At 39.5% G+C, this 18,161-nt stretch overlaps 2 protein-coding genes and 1 long non-coding RNA gene across 5 annotated transcripts in view; 2 read left to right on the top strand and 1 right to left on the bottom strand.

Annotated features, from left to right (window-relative positions):
- Window positions 1–4,813, top strand: part of PER3 (period circadian regulator 3) — a 32,684-nt gene extending 27,871 nt beyond the window's left edge. For 2 of the 3 annotated variants that reach the window (XM_020974774.2, XM_078145706.1), the window contains 4 exons: window positions 966–1,140; window positions 1,327–1,501; window positions 1,920–2,070; window positions 2,647–4,813. In XM_020974774.2, coding sequence (XP_020830433.1) covers window positions 966–1,140; window positions 1,327–1,501; window positions 1,920–2,070; window positions 2,647–2,781 — 636 coding nt within the window. In that variant the 3' untranslated portion in view covers window positions 2,782–4,813. Of the gene's footprint in view, window positions 1–498; window positions 764–965; window positions 1,141–1,326; window positions 1,502–1,919; window positions 2,071–2,646 lie in introns of those variants that run through there. The other variant, XR_013482558.1, reaches the window with a different exon arrangement.
- A 3,375-nt stretch (window positions 4,814–8,188) lies between these two features.
- Window positions 8,189–16,527, top strand: LOC144454235 (uncharacterized). Its single transcript, XR_013482557.1, has 2 exons — window positions 8,189–12,793; window positions 16,147–16,527. It is a non-coding gene; the product is annotated as an uncharacterized LOC144454235 (long non-coding RNA).
- Window positions 8,272–16,312, bottom strand: UTS2 (urotensin 2). The gene is made up of 4 exons (XM_078145705.1): window positions 16,183–16,312; window positions 12,670–12,780; window positions 11,063–11,106; window positions 8,272–8,385 (listed from the first exon to the last, which is right to left on the bottom strand). The coding sequence occupies exons 1-4, from the start codon at window positions 16,283–16,285 to the stop codon at window positions 8,272–8,274; spliced, it is 372 nt and encodes a 123-aa protein (XP_078001831.1). The 5' UTR covers window positions 16,286–16,312.
- Window positions 16,528–18,161: the final 1,634 nt, after the last annotated feature.

Genomic DNA, 18,161 nt, shown 5'->3' with positions numbered 1-18,161 from the left:
TGGGGGCCTGTGGGGGACGGCATGTTTTCTGTCTCCGCTGAGGAAGGGCGTCTTCTGGTCACAGGATCTGTTATCAGACATTGAAACGGATATTAAAATGTGTCCCTGCCACATGCCTACACACCTATGGGGGTGTCTGGGAAGGGCCACCACCAGACGTACCCATGTGTACGGGGCTTTACGAGTCAGAGATAGTTGTGGGCAGCTGGCTGCAGTGGGCAGACTCTCTCACCCACTCCTCAGCGGTGCTCATCTTGGGGTACGGGCCTCCTTTCTGCATGGCCAGGTGTCTGGAGAGCTCAGGGTCAGTCAGAGCAAGGGGAGCATTGGCATCCCAGAGTCTGTAGCAGCATGAACTCCTCAGCTGTAGGTTCTCAGAGGACTGTGAGGACTGTAGCAGTTGTTCTTCAGTGTTTTCCCGTGTTTGTAGTATACATCCATGCTGACTGATGAAGTCTCATCAGAATCACAAGAATGTTATCTTTTTTTGCATCCCAGTTTTTTAGTTCACCTGACAAAAGTAATCCAGGCATTAAAAGCAAAAATACCGTATGACATTATCTGGGTTCAGATCCTATCTTCACCACTTATACCTGTGTGAGCTTGGGCAAGTCATATCACTTTTCAGAGACTCGATTTCTTCACCTATAAAGTGGGAACAATAATACTTGCACTGCCTCCCTACCTCACAAGTGTATTGTGAGGACCAGACGAGGTCACGGATGAAACAAACACTTTGTAAACATGCAACTATCATATAAAGGTGAGCTACTATGACCGAGACCTCAAAGAAATGTTTGATTCAGTTAAAAGGAAACTTTGCAATATAGGAAGAAAAATTCTCATTTCTGTACTTTGTCCTGTTTTTTAGATGAGGTTATTCAGTTGTCAGATTAAAGCATGCTGTCACACAGTGCTGGAAATACAGAAGTTAAGGTGTGTTTTCTTGTGTCTTTTCTTCCTAGCCACGTCAGATAGGTGGTAATGAAAATAGCCGTAATTCTGTGACAGAGGAGCTGTTTGGTCTGTTACTTCACGAGGACTCTTCAGCGGGGGCTGGTTCTGCGGTATCGGGTAGTGGGTCTGTGAGCTCCGATGCCAATGGCTCGCTCTCCCACGGCATGTCCGGTTGTGGCACAGGTAGGTAAGAGGAGAGTAAGAAGCGAGAAGTAGATTTTCTGCCAAAATTGTTGTGCAGTGACTCCTATGCTTACAGCAGCCATGCCTTGTCCAGAGAAGGCAGTCGGACAGCCTGCCTGGCTACTCAACCAAATCAGATCTTGAGAAGTGCTTTCAAATTATTTTTTTGTTTTTGGTTTTTGGTAGGAAGCGGTGATAGCAGCAAATACTTTGCAAGCAGCGACTATTCCTCTGAAACCTCCCAGAATGAGCAGAAATCAGAGGAAAAAGAAGCACCCCACAAATCAGGTAGAGACGCCATCTGGGGGATGGTAGAGCAGACCCCCGAGTGCATCTGGATGACATACCAGGTCCCTGAGAGGTAAGGCGATAAAGAACTCTGCTGTCTTAGGGACTTCTGGCTCTTTAAGACTTGGATGGAAGGATATCATTTTACAGCATCATTTGTGTTTGTTGGTTTCAAAGTATTTTAAATCATAACTCTTAGTGTATCAAGTGCATTCTTTGGAAGAAAGGGGAGAAATGATGTCTTGGGCCCAAGGAGGATAACCCCCTCTAGCTTAGGAATCAGTCTTTACATTGTAGTAGAGGTGGAAGTATCATCAGGGTTTTGTTCATATTAAAAAGTCTAGGCCAGGGGTGGGGAGTCTGTGGCCTCGAGGGCTGAGACGAATGCATATGTCCCACCTTCCCTAAGTGAAAACTATTTACCTTATTGGAATAAATTAGCCTTTCCTATCAGAAGACATGCAAATTAAAGGTGATGGGGTTTCTTGAAGGGTTAAAGAAGATGTGTTAAAAGAGGACCTAGAGAAGCTGGCAAGTATGAGGCAGCATCAGCCTTGGTTTACGGATGGACAGAAAGAGGAGTTGGCAGAAGTGCACCCTTGGATTCAGAGCCAGACGGTCCCTCGAGAGATAGACACCCAGGTAAGCGGCTCTGAGTCCTGCAGGGGTGGGGGGAGGCAGAGGACCTGGCATGACCTCTCAGATGGTGTGCCCGAGGTGGGGAGGAGAAGGTGGAGGACTCACACAGACAGGAGGGCCTCCTTTCTTCTGTTGGGACAGCCTGTCCGAGTGTGCCAGCCTGGCCACCTGGGGCTGCTCAAGTGAACAGGCTTTGGGTAGGTCGTCTCATAAGATGAGCAGGCAGGGAAGTTCAGTTATACCATGAGAGGCTGAGGTTGGAAAGTCCCTGAAATCCCCTTCTGTTTATCAAGAAATGGGTGGATATGCATCGTCAGGTACAGATCTGTCTGGAAACAGGATAGTCTTACTTTTTTCCCATTAGAATCGCTAAAAGCTCTTCTCTTCTAAATGCTCTAGACGGTAAAAATGAGTCATAAAATAGGTACAGTTTGTTTACATCGATATTAAATTGATGCATAGTCTCATATAACAATGGAGCAGGTTGGTGGGGGAGGAATCAGGTCGTTGCTGTTTTGACATTCTGACCAGAATGGTGTTAATCTCACCTGCCGGCCCTGCTCTTTCTCCTTTCTGGAGGGCTGTGTCACGTGCGACAGCAAACGTTTGCTGGGTGTTGGGGCTCTGCCTTATGAGAAGAGTCTGGAAGAAGACAGTTGGGTGACTGACCATGAAGATGCACCTGCACGGCCTTTTCAAGACAGAAAACTTTGATGTTTTGAACACTTGACCCTCTTCTGAAGCCTTGCATATCTTTTAAAATTCTTGCCTTTTCAATGACTTTGCAGTTATCAGTGAATGCTTAGAGCTGTCCAAAAGTTTTCTCCTCGATTTTTAATAGACTTTTATTTTTCCAAACAGAATGACTTTCTAAATAGAATCTTTTATTCTTAAATCCTTAAATTTGAAGCGTGTTCCTAGAATCTTGAAACCATCAGTTGCATTTGGCCCCCATTTCAGCCGTCACAATTCCAAAGAGGCTAGATCACAGCAGTGGATGGCAGAGCACAAGGTCAGTCTTGCCCAGCAGGGTTGTAATAAAGAGGATGACTCCAGTGAGCCCGGAGCCTTACCTGCATTAGATCCATCCTTTCTGGCTGAACTGGGAGCTGGGATAGTTGTTCCTATGAATTCAGTGGATCCAGGCTCCATCCTGGACAGTCTGCCTCCATCCCACAGAGGTGCTTCCGCTGAAGTTTGTGCTTAAATGAGACGTTTGCACTCCAATTTTGCCTTGTTCAGTAAGGAATAAAAAAGTCAAGTCAACATTCATAAGCCTTAGTAGACATAGGCCTTTCTGTCCTTGCGGAAATTTGAACGTCAGCATTGTTTAGATTCCATCCTCTTGGTTTTTAGCTTTTCCAGACTTTAGAGGGAGTCTATCTGCATAGCCCCTCCACCCTGCCCTGGGCACCGAAGTCCACTGGGCTGTCCTCCGCTTAGCATTGTAGGGCAGCACAGTGGAAGTGAAGGGATGCATAGTAGAGGAAAATGATGCTTAGGTTGCTTTTTGCTCCTGTCTTAAATATTGTTCATTCTCATGCTTACTTACTCCCTGGTGCTCCATAGAGTGATTCCTTCTCTGATTTTAAATGCGTGTGACTTCCAACAGCACAAATAGCGTGGCACCTGGGACTGACCACCAAGCCCCGTCCTTTAGTAGGGAATGAAATCCTACTTGGAAGTTTTTCATTTTTAGTGAGCGATTGCTAGGTAAAATTAGCTCTTTTTTCTCTGTGAGTAAATTAAACACATGCCATTTAAAGCTGTTATTAGAGAATATTTGTATTCCACAGTGCCCTAGAACTGGATGGATGGTTTCTGAAACATACATTCCATTTGTAAAATTATGTAAATTTTTCTCACTAAAAAAAATTAGTCTGGGAAGTGTCCCCCGCTGTAGGATTTCCTTGTGGCGATGAACACACATTTGAGCACTGTCAAATACTCATTCCACAGAATTTAGTTTGTTTAAAAAAAAAAGCCAAATATCTTATTCTAAGAATAATAGGAATCTCTCCCTTTTTATTATTTCCTGGATCACTTTTGTCTAAGTTTGCAAGTTTATTTGCCTTAGGACACAGTTCACTGAGAGCTCTGGATGTGTGTGTATGTATGTGTGTGTGTGAGTGTGAGAGAGATTCTGAAAGAAGTATAGCATCAGACGTAAGAGCATATATATATATATATATTATATATTTACAACCATTTATAAATGATCACATTTTGATAACTTCAGTGTTAGGCTAGATAGTATTTTTAGGTTTTTTTTTTTATCTCTGTGAAATTACTACTGCTGGAAGTGAGCGGTGTGTCGGTTCAGTAGTGATGTGGTTACTGCCCGCCCCCCAAGGGGGCTCTACCCAATCTCAAGCTTGTGGTTGATGTTTTTATGAAATTGTTACATTTTCGCCTACAGAAATTCATGTCAGAAAAAAAGTACATCTTGTCTCTTTCAGTGTTTACACAAATGTTGCTGCTCCAGCAGTTTTTCTCAGATGTGTTATGAGAATTTCTTTAAAAAAAAGAAAAAAAAATGCTAATACATGAGATGATCCTAGGGTTAAGATGAGGCTTGACTATAAATCGCAAGGCAAATCAGAAACTGAATTTTTTTTAAATTTTTCAACCAAATTTGTAATTAGCCATGTGTGAATTTACTTGTTTTTACTGTATGTGAATATCCTGACTAGGTGTCTTGGATTTTTTTTTTAAGTAAAAATAAATAAAACCAGCAGTGAACCTATTTTAAGACTTCAGAAGATTTCTTTCACAGGCACTGAGTACGTCTTTAAACAATGATATTCCTATGGAGTGATTATTTGTAAATTGAAAATTGTACAAGTATTTAAGCCTTTCTTGAAATATAGCTTAGGCCTTAAGGTATCTGTGAAGGGCACTTCGTGTCTTTTTGGTATCTACATAGTAGTGGCCTATCAGTTTTATGAAATTTACCTGGTATATTGATTGGAACCTCAAATAATCTGGTCGGTAATCTGACAGTGGCCAAATCTGAACTACTAAAAATGTGAAATTCCGAACTGGGAAGTGCTTTGCTGAGTGTGGCTCTTTGACCTTTCTCGCCAAGCTCAAGGTCTTTGGGGAAAAAACGATACCTGAGCTTATGACTCCAAGGCAGGAGTCTGGAATAGGGCCCTGCTGCTTGGTGTCTTAGAGGGAAATCTAGTTCCATGGTACCAAACCATGAGACACAGAACTCTGGGTCCAGTCGCCTGATTTGTATAAAGAAAACATTGGGCTTGTCAGAAGGGAGTGCTTCGCGGCATTCGACGTTAGTGTAAGCCCTAGGAAATGTAGTTACCTGTAATTACGGGGTCTTAGGGGCAGCCTTTTCCCTAGTGTCCATCCAGGCCCTTGAGTCTGGATCATTTGTGATTGCCGTAGACTTGTTCCTGAATTGTTACAGATGTGAGAAGAATGGTAAGATTTATCACCCCTCCATCTGTCCCGTAACAGATTTATGGTGATCATTGCCAACATCAATATAAATTCATGTCCTAGGCTCTTGCCCATTTCAAAAACCCGTTTATCCATGGAGTTGTACTAGATATAGCTGTCTTCAGCAACTCACTCTGTCTCTGCCTCCCTTTGTGGCCAGCGTTCCATAAGGCAAGGCCAGACCCCAGTCTTGCTCTGTAAACCAGCAATCAGGGACAACACCTCCATAGATTAAAGAGGCTTTTTGTCCCAAAATGCTATAACCAGGGAGATCCCGGCCTGAGATAGCCAAGTTTTTGTTTTTATCGATTGCTGCTAAATGAGAGCATTCAGGTGCTTGGGACCTATGAGCTAAGGGGCAAACTGAGCTCCATTTCTATAATCTCCCTTCCCACAGGACACTCTAGCTCACCAGCCCCTAGACTGCCCAGGTCTTCTGCCCTGTGTCAAAAGTGGACCTTAGTCGATTTTTATCCCCGCAAAAACTCCAGTGGAAAACAAATGCAGATTTTCTTTGTGATTTTTCCATGTGTTGAGAGGCCTGCTTAGCTAAGGTGTCTACTTCATTACAATCATTGTGTTTTAGCTCTTGTAGTATTATGGGATTTTAAAGGTTAAAAGGGACTAGATGGAGTCTGACCCGATCACTTAACCAAAAGGAAACCATTTAACTAAAATTTTCTGGGTAACGTTTTTTGTTTCTTACTGGCTTTTTTCTTGTAATTGCCTATAGCAGTTCAAAAGACCTAACCAGGACTGGTCAATTTAGTTTGCTTAGTAATGCTTCATGGCTGTGAATTGTGTGCCTTTTGGAGAAGGACACGGCCTCAAACACATAACACTTAACTAGCTGTGTGACTCTGGACAAGTCACTTAACCCCAATTGCCTCTCAGAAAACAAACAAAAAAAGGATAATATTCACATTAATTGGTTCTTTATTGACTTAAAACTTAAATATTATCAGTTTGAAGGGGGGGTTGACAGAACCCAAATTTGATACAGTGCAAAAATCTTGACTCTTCAATTTCTTATGATCCTTGATAAAACTTTACATGTGTATGTGTATATATGTGTGTACATATATATATATATATATGTTATATATATATATATATGTATGTGTGTATATATACATATGTATGTACACAAAATGTAACTATAGACCCTTGAATATTAGTCTGGTTTCGGTACCTACTCTGCCATATTTTTTTAGATTAAACGTCTGATTTCCTAGTGACCTTAGCCAGAGAAAAGGATTACCTACTTGTTCCAGGTCTCCTTACACTGAACATGAGTGCGTAGCAAAACAACCACCTAAAAAAACTTATACCAAAAAAAAAATCCCCAAAGAGGTGAGAAATATGATTGATTTCTTTTAAGGTCTTATTAACCTGTATCACTTTGTCTCTCCATTTGTTATTGTTAAGTTACAGTCATGTCCAATTCTCCATGACCCCATTTTGGGGTTTCCTGGGCAGAGATACTGGAATGGTGCACCGTTTCCTTCATCAGCTCATTTTTTGCAGATGAGGAAACTGAGGCAAACCGGGGTAAGTGACTTGCTCAAGGTCATATAGCTGTTGAGTGTCTGAGGCCAGATTTGAACTCATGAAGATGAGTCTCCCTGATTACAAGCCCAGTGCTCTATCCACTGTGTCACCTAGCTGCCCCAATCGAAGCATTAGACTGGATTTCCCTGTTGTGATTGGTCACACTACAGTGCCTGACAGTCCCAATTAGACTGTTCTCTGGTGCTATGACCTGATTGAAGTATTTAGGGTCAACTCATACTGCTTATTAGATGAAAAGCCTCTACCCATGTTCTTCTCTCTGGTCACCTAGGCCAGGACAGTGAACATAAACAGTACTTAGCACCCTGCCACCTGATGAATGTTCTGACAGCGCTGCTACTGTATGGCTAGAATCTAAGGACTGTGGGATCCTGGGTAGATTCCTGATTCTGTCTAATAGAAGCACATGTTCATTTTTATAATCAACTCAATTTAACTCATCCGCAGGAAGTGCTCAAATGAGCCAAATTGATACACTTGCCATTTATTAAGGTTTCCCCCTCCCCCATTTTCTTGGTTTTTATTTTGTGTTCAAAGTTGTTCCTGTCAACCTTTAAATGAAATGCATTTTTGAGAAACTGAAAAATGGTGGAGGAAGGGAAGGGAGGAGAGAAAGCATTATAGGAAATACTTATTTCCATCACCCTTAAAAAAAATAAAAAGATGGCGTTCTGCTCAATGTGAGTATTTTTTCACATTTGGGTTGCAGCCCTTCCACACCTTAATACACCATCTTAACAAATTTCTGTAGCCAGTTTTCTGGAAATGAGTCTCTGATCCTTGGATAAGACACATATAGTATATTGCTAAAACCCAAACTCTAAGCCTTTCTAGCCCAATGATCAAACCTATTAGAGCTTGAAATTTGCTGGCTTAGACCTTGAGGACCCAAGGTCACCTTTACAACTCCAGGAGACATCATTATAGCAGGACGTTATAGCAGGAGGAGACACAAGTATTTTATGAAGGAAATTACATGTAGACTGTATTTAAAGAAAAGATGTTCACATAATTACTTGCAAAACATAGAGGATTTATTTTTAAATAATAATGAATGTTGTTTGCTTAGGGTTTTTTTTAAGCCATTACTTTTAAATCAAACAGCTTTATTTACATTTTCCAAGAGGGTTATAAATATAATAAAGCAATAGGGGAAGAAGACTAAATCTCATTTTACACACAGTACTTCCAGAAACATTCGGAAGGGGTCCCACGTTTCTTAAATTGTTTCCTGGTTCTAGCCAGATGACTCAGGAGTGAGATTTTGGGATCTTTTCCATAAAAAACCTGAAATTAAAAAAAAAAAAACCAAGGTACATTAGTAAGCAACTAGGTGGTACAGTGCATAGAGCTTGAAATTTGGAGTCAGGAAGACCTGACTTTGATTCCTGCCCCGGACACTACCTGCACAACCCAGGACAAGTCACTTAACCTCTCTGTGCCTCAGTTTCCTTGTCTGTAAAATGAGGATAATAACAGTACCTACACTCACATGCTTGTTCTGAGGATCAAATAAGTAAAAACCATGTAAAGCACTTTGCAAACCTCAAAACACTATATGAATGCTAGCTATTATTAGTGTTGAGGTAAGTCTACTTTTTCTCATAGAACTCCTTTAAAACCTAAATTTTCTTTTTTTAAAAAAATTATTTAGTATTTTATTTTTCCCCAATTACACATAAAAGCAATTTCCAACATTTGTTTTTAAAATGTTGAGATCCAAATTCTCTCCCTCCCTCCGCACCCCCTTCACTGAGAAGGCAAGCAATTTTATAAAGGTTATACCTATGTAGTGAGGCAAAACTTATTTCCATATTAGTCATGTTGTAAAAGAAATCATAGACCAAAGAAAAAACCAACCAAAATTTTCAATTATTTGTTCAACTTGCAGTTTCTTTAGAAGTAAGATTAAGAGCCATGTGTCTATTGATAAATGGTCAAAAAATATGAATAGGTAATTTTCAAAAGAAGAAATACAAGCTACCAATAGCGATATGGAAAAAAAGTGTTTCAAATCACTAGTACTTAGAAAAATGTAAAATGTAAGCAGCTCCCAGATTCTACCTCACACCCATCAGATTAACAAAGATGGCCCAAAAAGGCAAATGACAAATGTCAGAGGGGCTGCGAGGAAATGGGCAAATTTCAATCCCTGCTTTCCTTGAAGTCCCAGCTAAAATGCCACCTTCTATAGAAAGTCTTTATGGATCCCCATTAATGTGAATGCCTTCCCTCCATTGATTATTTCCTATTTATCCTATACAAAGTGTTACGTTTGGAGTGCTTGTCTGCACCTAGCTGTCCTTTAAACTGTGAGCTCTTCAAGGACTGTCTTCTGCCTTTCTTTGCATCCCTAGTTCTTAAATGTTTAGTGATTGACTGATACTCATTGTTGGTAGGGCTATGAATTGATCCAGTCATGCTGGAAAACAATTTGGAATTACGCCCCAATGATACCACTACTAATGACATGGAGAGCAGAATATCCTGGAATGGTATATGATACATTTATTTTTAAAAATATTTGAAACAATCCCTTTGTCTATTCCAAATGTGTTGTGCTTGAAGGGACAATCTACCTTATCTTGCTGCTATCTTTAGTCCTACAGTTCTATTTGGAAAGAATTACATCAGTTTAATTGAATCAAACTAATGTCGCCAAAGAATGGGGGAAGAGGGGGAGAATCGTGCAGTTGCCCATCTGATGCCAACCTCAGAAGTTTAGAGATGCATCCAATCTCTTTAACGTGGCTGTTAAGACATGGATCTCTCTATGATTAAACTCTTCTTAGACCAATTTCTATTTTAGCTCGTATGACCTGTCAAGGTAATAACAGCTATAATAGCTAACTTTATATATCACTTACTATGTGCCAGGCACTGTGCTAAGCACTTTATAATTATCATCTCATTTGGTCCTTACAACAGCCCTGGAAGATACGGGCTATTATTATCCCTCTTTTACAGATGAGGAAACTGAGGCAGAGAGACCAGGAGCACACAGCTACTGAGTGTCTGAGGCCAGATTTAAACTCATATCACCACACCAGCTGCCCCTAGGGTAACAAGTTCCCTAAGTTTCCACCCACTATGTAAAGTAATTCTTCCTTTTACTTGTCTTAAATTTACCTATGTCAAAGGGTAGCCCCCCCTTCCAACATCCATTCTATGCTCTTCATGAATCCACAGATCTCAATTAAATCCCATCCCTAATTTTTTTTCTAAACAGACATTAATTTCTATTAATTTCAAGCCTAATCTTACTCAGAAGTTACTCCATCCCTTGGTTTATTTCAGGGACTGTTCTCTTGACTTTTTCTCTTTCTGTTCTTTCTTTCATTGAAGACAACATAAGTGCTGTGTTCATATCTCCAGTGGCCATATTTAACTTCCCACTGAGTCACTGGTTTTAGAAGATTTTCTAAGAGTTTTGCCTCTTTGATAAATCACATTCCTCAGAATTCAAAGGCCCAACGCCTCTACTTCACCTTTGGTTCACAATCCTCTCACATGATAGCTCCTACATCCTACTTGTTAGCTGCTACTGCTCAGTTTGGGGGCAGCTAAGTAATGCAGACGACAGAGTGCCTGGCCTGGAGTCAGGAAGACCCATCTTCATGACTTTAAATCTGACCTCAGACACTTACTTGCTGAGTGACCATAAGCAAGTCACTTCACCCTGTTTGCCTCAGTTTCCTCATCTGTAAAATAAGCTGGAGAGGGAAATGGCAAACCACTCCAGGATCTTTGCCAAGAAAACCCTAAATGGGGCTGTGAAGAGTCAGACACATCTGAACAATGACATATTTTGTATGTGCCTAATTATTTACATGTTATCTTGCGAGCTCCTTTAGGGCAGGGACTGTGTTTTGTCTTTGTACTCCTCAACACTTAGCACAGTGCCTGGCACATAGTAGGTGCTTACTAAATGTTGACTGAGAATTTCTCAAACAGAGCCACTTACCTTTCTCACATTTTCTTGCGGATCAAAAATGTCAGCACTGAGGTCTGAAAAACAATATATTTAGGAGATGAGTCCTCAAATGACAGTGGATATCTTAAGCCTCTTGTCTACCGAGCTCTTTTAAGAGTTAAGATATTGACACTCACTAGCTGTGTGACCCTGGGCAAGTCACTTAACCCCAACTGCCTCACTTAAAAAAAAAAAAACCAAACAAACCTGGCATCAAAATCTGCCACTGTCTGCCTCAGTTTCCTCATCTAAAAAAATGGGCATCATCATCATCATCCACCCATCTCCCAGAGTTGTTGTGAGGATAAGAAGAAATATGCGTGAATTATTTCACAAACTTTAAATCTCTAAATAAATGCTAGCTATTTTTAATTATTATTAATATTATCTTCCTTAGTAAGCAGTGGCCACAAAGATCTTTGCGTTAAAAGAGATTTAATTTTATTCATTTTCCCATAAAATATTTATTTTATTAAAATGCCCCCCAAATTTCAAAGATTCCGCCCCTCCTAAAAATTCTGAATATTTATTCATCTTGAGCCAGTGTTTAGAGGGAGAAACTCAAGATAAGTTTTGTTTTCCCTATTACTAATTAATATGTAGGCCATGTTTATATGTGGCATCAGAACTCCAAAGGGAGAGTCTATGTGGGAAGGAGAGAAGAAAGAAAGAAATGTAAAAGAAAAAAAAAACATTTAATTTTGGAAAGGAAAGAAACAATTGAAGTAAAATTCAGGGAAACTGGACCCTTTTGGAGGTCTAGTCTAAAGGTCTTGGCCAACTCATTTCTTGTCTCTGGGCCTCAGTTGTCCCATCTGTCATATGATACATGACCTCCCAGCTGAGAGCTCTGACAGTCTACCTATATTCCTTTGAAATTGAATTTTTCCAGATTTTTAAATAATATTATATTTTCCCCAACCATTGTTCAGTCATGTCCGACTCTTTGTGAATCCATTTCGGATTTTCTTGGCAAAGATATTGGATGAGGAAACTGAGGCAAACAGGGTGAAGTGACTTGCCCAGAGCAACAAGGCTAGTAAGTGTCTGAGGCCGGATTTGAATTCACGAAGATGCGTCTTCCTGATTTCAAGCCCAAAGCTTTATCCATTTCACCACCTAGCTGCCTCCCCAACTAATAACATAATTAAAATGTTTCACGTGACACCTATGATTTCCTTTATATCATGTCTTTCTTATAAGAAAGCACAAGTTCTATTTGGCCATCGAGTTGTTTTTAAATCATAACCATCAAATTCCCTTATTTTTCACAAAGAAAACCATTTTAGAAGGAAGAGGTAAGGTAGGAAGACGAAAGTGATGTTTACAGATGAATGGGAGCAGAATCTAGGGGTCAGGGTCAGGGACAGAGCTGAATATGGTATTGAGAGCCATCAGGTCAGGCAGGGTAGCTTTCATGAATGCACATTGGCTCCCTGAGCTTTCTTTCAAAAATTACCTCATCCCATCAAGTACATGGAACTAACCAGTAAATTCAAGGGACCATATTAACTACTGACAACATTAATCTGCTAGTCAGTACAAAGTCTGTGTACTTGTGTTTTGTTTTTTTTTGTTTTGTTTTGTTTTGTTTTTACCAGCTTTCCTGGACACTTTATCTCTTTCTGCACCGAAAATCTCTGGCAGCATTTGCAAGAGGGAAGCTCTGTCCAGGTCTTCCAAGGTTAGCTTTGCATCCTCGTCATCTGCTAGAGAGAGAAGGTAAAAAGGGAGGGATGGGTATCAGCTGACTCTGTCTTTCTAAATTGTCATTAAACATGGAGTTTTCAAATTAGGTGTTTGCCGTGTGTGTGTGTGTGTGTGTGTGTGTGTGTGTGTGTGTGTGTGTGTTTTCTACAGAGGGCGTGGGGGTAATAAATATGTGGAAAGCTTTGGAAGCTAATCAGTGGTTTACTATTGATGATATTTCTATATATATAATATTTTGTAACTATTTCAATGTTTCCTTTGTAATCTGTTTTCATTTTATGCATTTATATATATTTTATATATACAGATACTTATATATAATATAGTAGTATATATAGTATTTTATAACTGTTTCAATGTTTCCTTTGTAATCTGTGTTTTCATTTTATGCATTTGTGTATTTTACATATACAGATATTTTTATATAATATTTTATAACTATTTCAATATGTTTCCTTTGTAATCCTATGTATTTCATTTTATGCCTTTAAAAACATTTTTCTGAAGGGATCCACAGGCTCACATACTTACTAGCTGTGTGACCCTATGCAAGTCACTTAACTTTTCTGTGCCTCAGTTTTCTCCCCTACAAAATAGATAGACTAACAGCACCTATGCCTGGCAGGATTGTTGTGAGAGTCAAATGGGATAATATTTGTGAAGCACCTGGCATGCAGTAGGTGCTATGTAAATGTTAGCTTGTTTTTTTCAGCGTACCGGGGGTGGGGAACCTGCAGCCTGGAAAAGGGCTGCACTTGAGGACCTAGAGGGCCACATGTGGCCTAGAGATAGCAGGTTCCCCACCCCTGGATAGTCCACTAAAAATTAGGTATTATTAGTATGTATTCACATTACTGATATGAGATACATGTCATCTAAGAGTCTGGGGCTGCCTTCTCATATGTAAAATAAAATATTTGGACCAAACCAAGGGTTCTTAACCTGGAGTCTGTGAACTTTTTTTTTTTAATATTTTGACAGCTGCAGTTTCCTTGGAATCCTATGTATTTTATGTTATTCGTTTATAAACATTCTGTGAAGGGGTCCATAGGCTCAGATACTTGCTTTATAAATATTCCATAAAAATGCTTCAGGGTTCAGTTGAGGCATCACCTTGGACATAAAGTCTTTCCCCACTTCATCAGTATTCAACTATTTTGTGTTTGTTCTCTTTATATTTACTTTTCACATATTTACATATGCCCTTATGCCTTCTCCAATTGGAATGTAAGCTCTTTATTGTATTTATATCTCCAGCACCTATCAGCGCCTGGCACTGGTGCTTAATAAATGCTTATTCGCTGGTTAACTATCTCGATTTGCAAAAATTTCATCAGCCGTAATATAAATGACTACTCTTGGAAGGAGCACACTTGAAAATGTTTGTGTGTTATTTTTTTTTAACCCACCCCTAAGATGAGCTTCTACCTAGTTAAAATTTGTCCATTTGTCACACATTATCTGAGAGTCTGGGGCTGCCTACATCATTGTAAAAAGGCATGTCTTTGATTTGAAATGGAAGTTTTAGTCAGAGGCTCTCTTTTGATCTACTCTTACGGTCTTTGTTCCTCTTTTAACAGTGGAGATTTAATAAGCTTAATGCTTGTTTCAAGCCACTAAAATTACTGCCAGGCATAAGATAAATGCCTATGGAAACTGATAGATGCTGTGTGAGTAACGTGGCAGCTACATATTGACTGTTGGGAACCAGAGGTTGAGAGGGAAACAAGGAATTGCAAAATCTGTGGTTTGTGAAAAGACCCAGCTTTCTCTCGATTTTAAATTGACACTGATTCTTCATTTTTTTCTGAGCCTCCGTTTCCTCTTTTGTAAGAAGAGCGGGTTAGATCTTTGAGTCTGTCATATATCTGCCATTCTATGATTCTGTGTCAGAATTAAATTCCATAAGAAATGTGAATCCACAGGTAAAAGTGAACGTAGTCAGAGATACATTTTCATTTTCAGCTGGTTAATTTTTAGCTCAAATTAAAACGAACATATTATGGTAAACCTCCAGATGAGTCAACCAATAATGCATTCTGGTAGCTACTGCAGTAATTATTTTCGATTAGAGTGATAATAATGATATTCTCCTACTAAGAATAACAGAATTTATAAAGAACTTTATGAATGCTTTTACAAATATTATTTCATTTGATCCTAACAATATCCCTCTGAGATAGGAGCTATTATTATCCCCATTTTACAGATAAAGAAACTGAGACTGAGAAAGGTTGGATTTGAAGTCAGAGACCATGGGTTCAAATCCCAGCTTGGTTACTAGTCCAACCTATATTACTGTGTGACAGTAAGTGATTTCCTTTCTCATATGCAGAATAAAAAACTTGGAACAAAGCAAGGTTCTTAACCTGGAGTCTGTGATCTTTTTTTTTTTCATATGTAGTATTTCAATATAATTAGCTTCCTTTGTAATCGTATGTATTTTATTTTATGCATTTGAAAACATTCTGTGAAGGGGACCACAGGCTCAGACACTTACTAGCTTTGTGACCCGGGCTTAACTTTTCTTTGCCTCAGTTTCCTCACTTGTAAAATGGGGATAATAATAATATAATAACACCTACCTCTCAGGTCAAATGGGATAGTGGTAAAGTACCTGGCACATAGTAGGTGCTCATAAATGTTAGCTATTATTAATGCAATCCTGATCCCCACTTCATAGAACCCCTCTGTTCTTCAAGCTGCAGTTCAGGTAACACTTTGTCTGCTAGAGCCCTCCAGCCCAAGCCCAGCTCTCTATCCACTGTGCCACCTAACTGCCATATATTAATAACAAAAATTGACTGATCTATTGCTTTAACGTTTATAAACGTGAATCATCGATAGAAGGTAAATTATTTTGTGTTTGTTTTCTTTATTTTTATTCTTTGTGTATTTATATACACCTTTGTTGCCTTCCCTTCCAATCTCTTTGGACCTCAGTTGCCTCATCTGTTATATGAAGGGGTTGTACCAGATGACCTCTAAGGTCTTTAGGGTTGGAATGGAGAACGTAAACACCTTGAGTATAGGGATCATTTCATTCTTTTCATCTTCAGAGCTGAGCACAGTGCCTGGTACCTAGGAATAAATGAGTGATTGATTGATTGATTCATTCATTCATTTCTATTTCTACTTTGCCAAAGCAAAAAAAAAAAAGCTTAACATGAAGATGAAATGAAATACTCATGATACCCTTCTGTTCCTTGAATCTGTGAAGAAATTACACTCCATTATTGATTTTAAAGTAGTCATTTAAAGAACCTAGAAGAACATTTTTTTTGGTAGCTGAAACTTAGCTGGAAGAAGACTCCTTAATAACAAGAATTTCTCCATTTTTCTCTCTGCTGCTCTTATGACCTCAGAAATGCCACAGCTAAGGAAAAGAAAATGCCTCTTACCTGAGAGCCGATATGCCACTTCACTGGAGTCGACAATGGGAAGAGACAAGAAGGGGTTTAAGAAGCCGGCAAAAAATAAGCAGCAGAATATTAGCTTGTACATGGTGACTTCGAAAAGAGGACTCGTCCTCCTTGACGTTTGTAGGAGAGGAATCTGAACTTGAAGATTCTTTCCCTCCTGATACCACACTTTATATATCCCCCCATAACCTCGTAAATATCATCCTTCCCTCCCACTCCCAAAATGACTTTATTGGCCATGATGCCCAAATAGCCATTTTGCACTGATGTCATTCTTCAAAACAGCAGGACGGACTGATAATAAATTTACCGTTGTATTGCCTAGTGGACAGAGTGGATATTTTATCAAAGGAGAATAACAGGAAAGTTTATAAATCTGGCATGAAAAAAGTAACTTCCTGAGCTAAATCATGACCTAAAGGAAGGGTCAGACGTTGGTCGAAATGACTATGGCAGTGAGACAGCTGATGAATGAATCCTAGGGAGGTTGACGCACAGCATGACACGAGGGGGGGCTGGGGTTTTTCCTTTTACAAGGTGGATGGATGACTTGTCAAATGTATTCGGGACTTTGGTGTCAGAAGAATTAAAATATGAGGATCAAAACTTGCGACCAGTAGATTCGACTGGGCTGCAAACTCTCCTAGCAACAGGGAATTTACTTTTCTTCTGTTCACTTATTTCTCTTGTGCAGAGATCTAGGTTTTGCTTTGTAGCTCATTAGGAAGAGGAAATAATAGGAAGATGACTGATCATTATCAGCAGCAACGACATGAATATATTAAGTACCTACTGTGTGCCAAACACCATGTTAAGAGCTTGAGATAAGAAGAAGCTCAAGGAGCTTCCGTTTTAATGGGGAAGACAGCATGCAAACAACCACATTCAGATTTTTTTGTTGTTGTCTTTTTTCAGCTGTGTCCAACTGTTTGTGACCCCCATTTGGGGTTTTCTTTGGCAAAGATATTGGAGTGGTTTGCCATTTCCTTCTCCAGTTCATTTTACAGATGAAGAAACTGAGGCAGAGAGGGTTAAGTAACTTGCCCAGGGCCACGTAGTTAGTAATTATCTGAGGCCAGATTTGAACTCAGGAAGATGAGCCCTCTATCCATTGTGCCATCTAGCTGTCGTGTACAGATATATACAGGATAAATTGGAGATAATCTCAAAGGGAAGATACCAGCAGTGAGGGGGAACAGAAAAAGCATCTTATAAAGGTGGCATTTGACATCATTATAAATATAATATATGATATGATATATTCTATGTTATAACAATATATTTAATTATTATATGATATTATTAATAGCTTAGCAATTATTTAGCTAATAATAATATTATATGGCTATCTAAATATGAGGTTTAAAGTTTGGGAAACATGCTTATACGTGTTATCTTATTTGATAATCACAACAATGCTGTGAACTTGATGCTATTATTATTCCCACTTTATAGGTAAGGAAACTGAGGCTGAGAGCCTTTGATCTGCCCAGGGTTACTGAGCTAGTGACTTGAATTCAGGTCTTCCTGACTCCAAGCCCAGCTTTTGATCCATTGTGCCGCCTAGATGCTTCATATTAATAATAATACTGACTGATAATTGCTTTAAAGTTTATAAAGAATTCTGCATAAATCATCAATAGAAGGTGAGACCCTTGAGGGCAGAGACTTCTTGCCTTTCTATCTCCACTGCCAGGCACAGAGTAAATAAATAAACAAATCCTTTTTCATTCCTTCTCATTCATTCATTCATTCAACACAGGTCTCATATAAGGACTCCCCATTGTTCAAAGAGAGAGAGAACAGAGAATGTGCTGTTCTTCACATGCAAAGATAATGCATCCCATCTCCATCAAACATTTTGACTTCCTTTTCCAAGAGTAGGGATGGACTCCAAGAATATGGATCATTGATGGACCTTTGAGGAAGGTTCCGTCTTCTTCACTTCTCCTAATAAT

Source organism: Phascolarctos cinereus, unplaced genomic scaffold (assembly GCF_003287225.1).
Source record: "Phascolarctos cinereus isolate Bilbo 61053 unplaced genomic scaffold, phaCin_HiC Scaffold_726;HRSCAF=1367, whole genome shotgun sequence".
NCBI lineage: Eukaryota > Metazoa > Chordata > Mammalia > Diprotodontia > Phascolarctidae > Phascolarctos > Phascolarctos cinereus.
Note: the sequence above shows the minus strand (reverse complement) of the source record. Positions and strands in the feature narration are given on the sequence as shown.

Excerpts from the sequence above, each read along its gene's own strand:
- UTS2 (XM_078145705.1), bottom strand. The coding sequence starts at position 16,285 with ATGTACAAGCTAATATTCTGCTGCTTATTTTTTGCCGGCTTCTTAAAC. Across the intron at positions 11,107-12,669 it reads TAAAGTGTCCAGGAAAGCTG|ACCTCAGTGCTGACATTTTT; the intron begins GTAAAAACAAAA and ends ATTGTTTTTCAG. Across the intron at positions 8,386-11,062 it reads CGCAAGAAAATGTGAGAAAG|GTTTTTTATGGAAAAGATCC; the intron begins GTAAGTGGCTCT and ends TTTTAATTTCAG.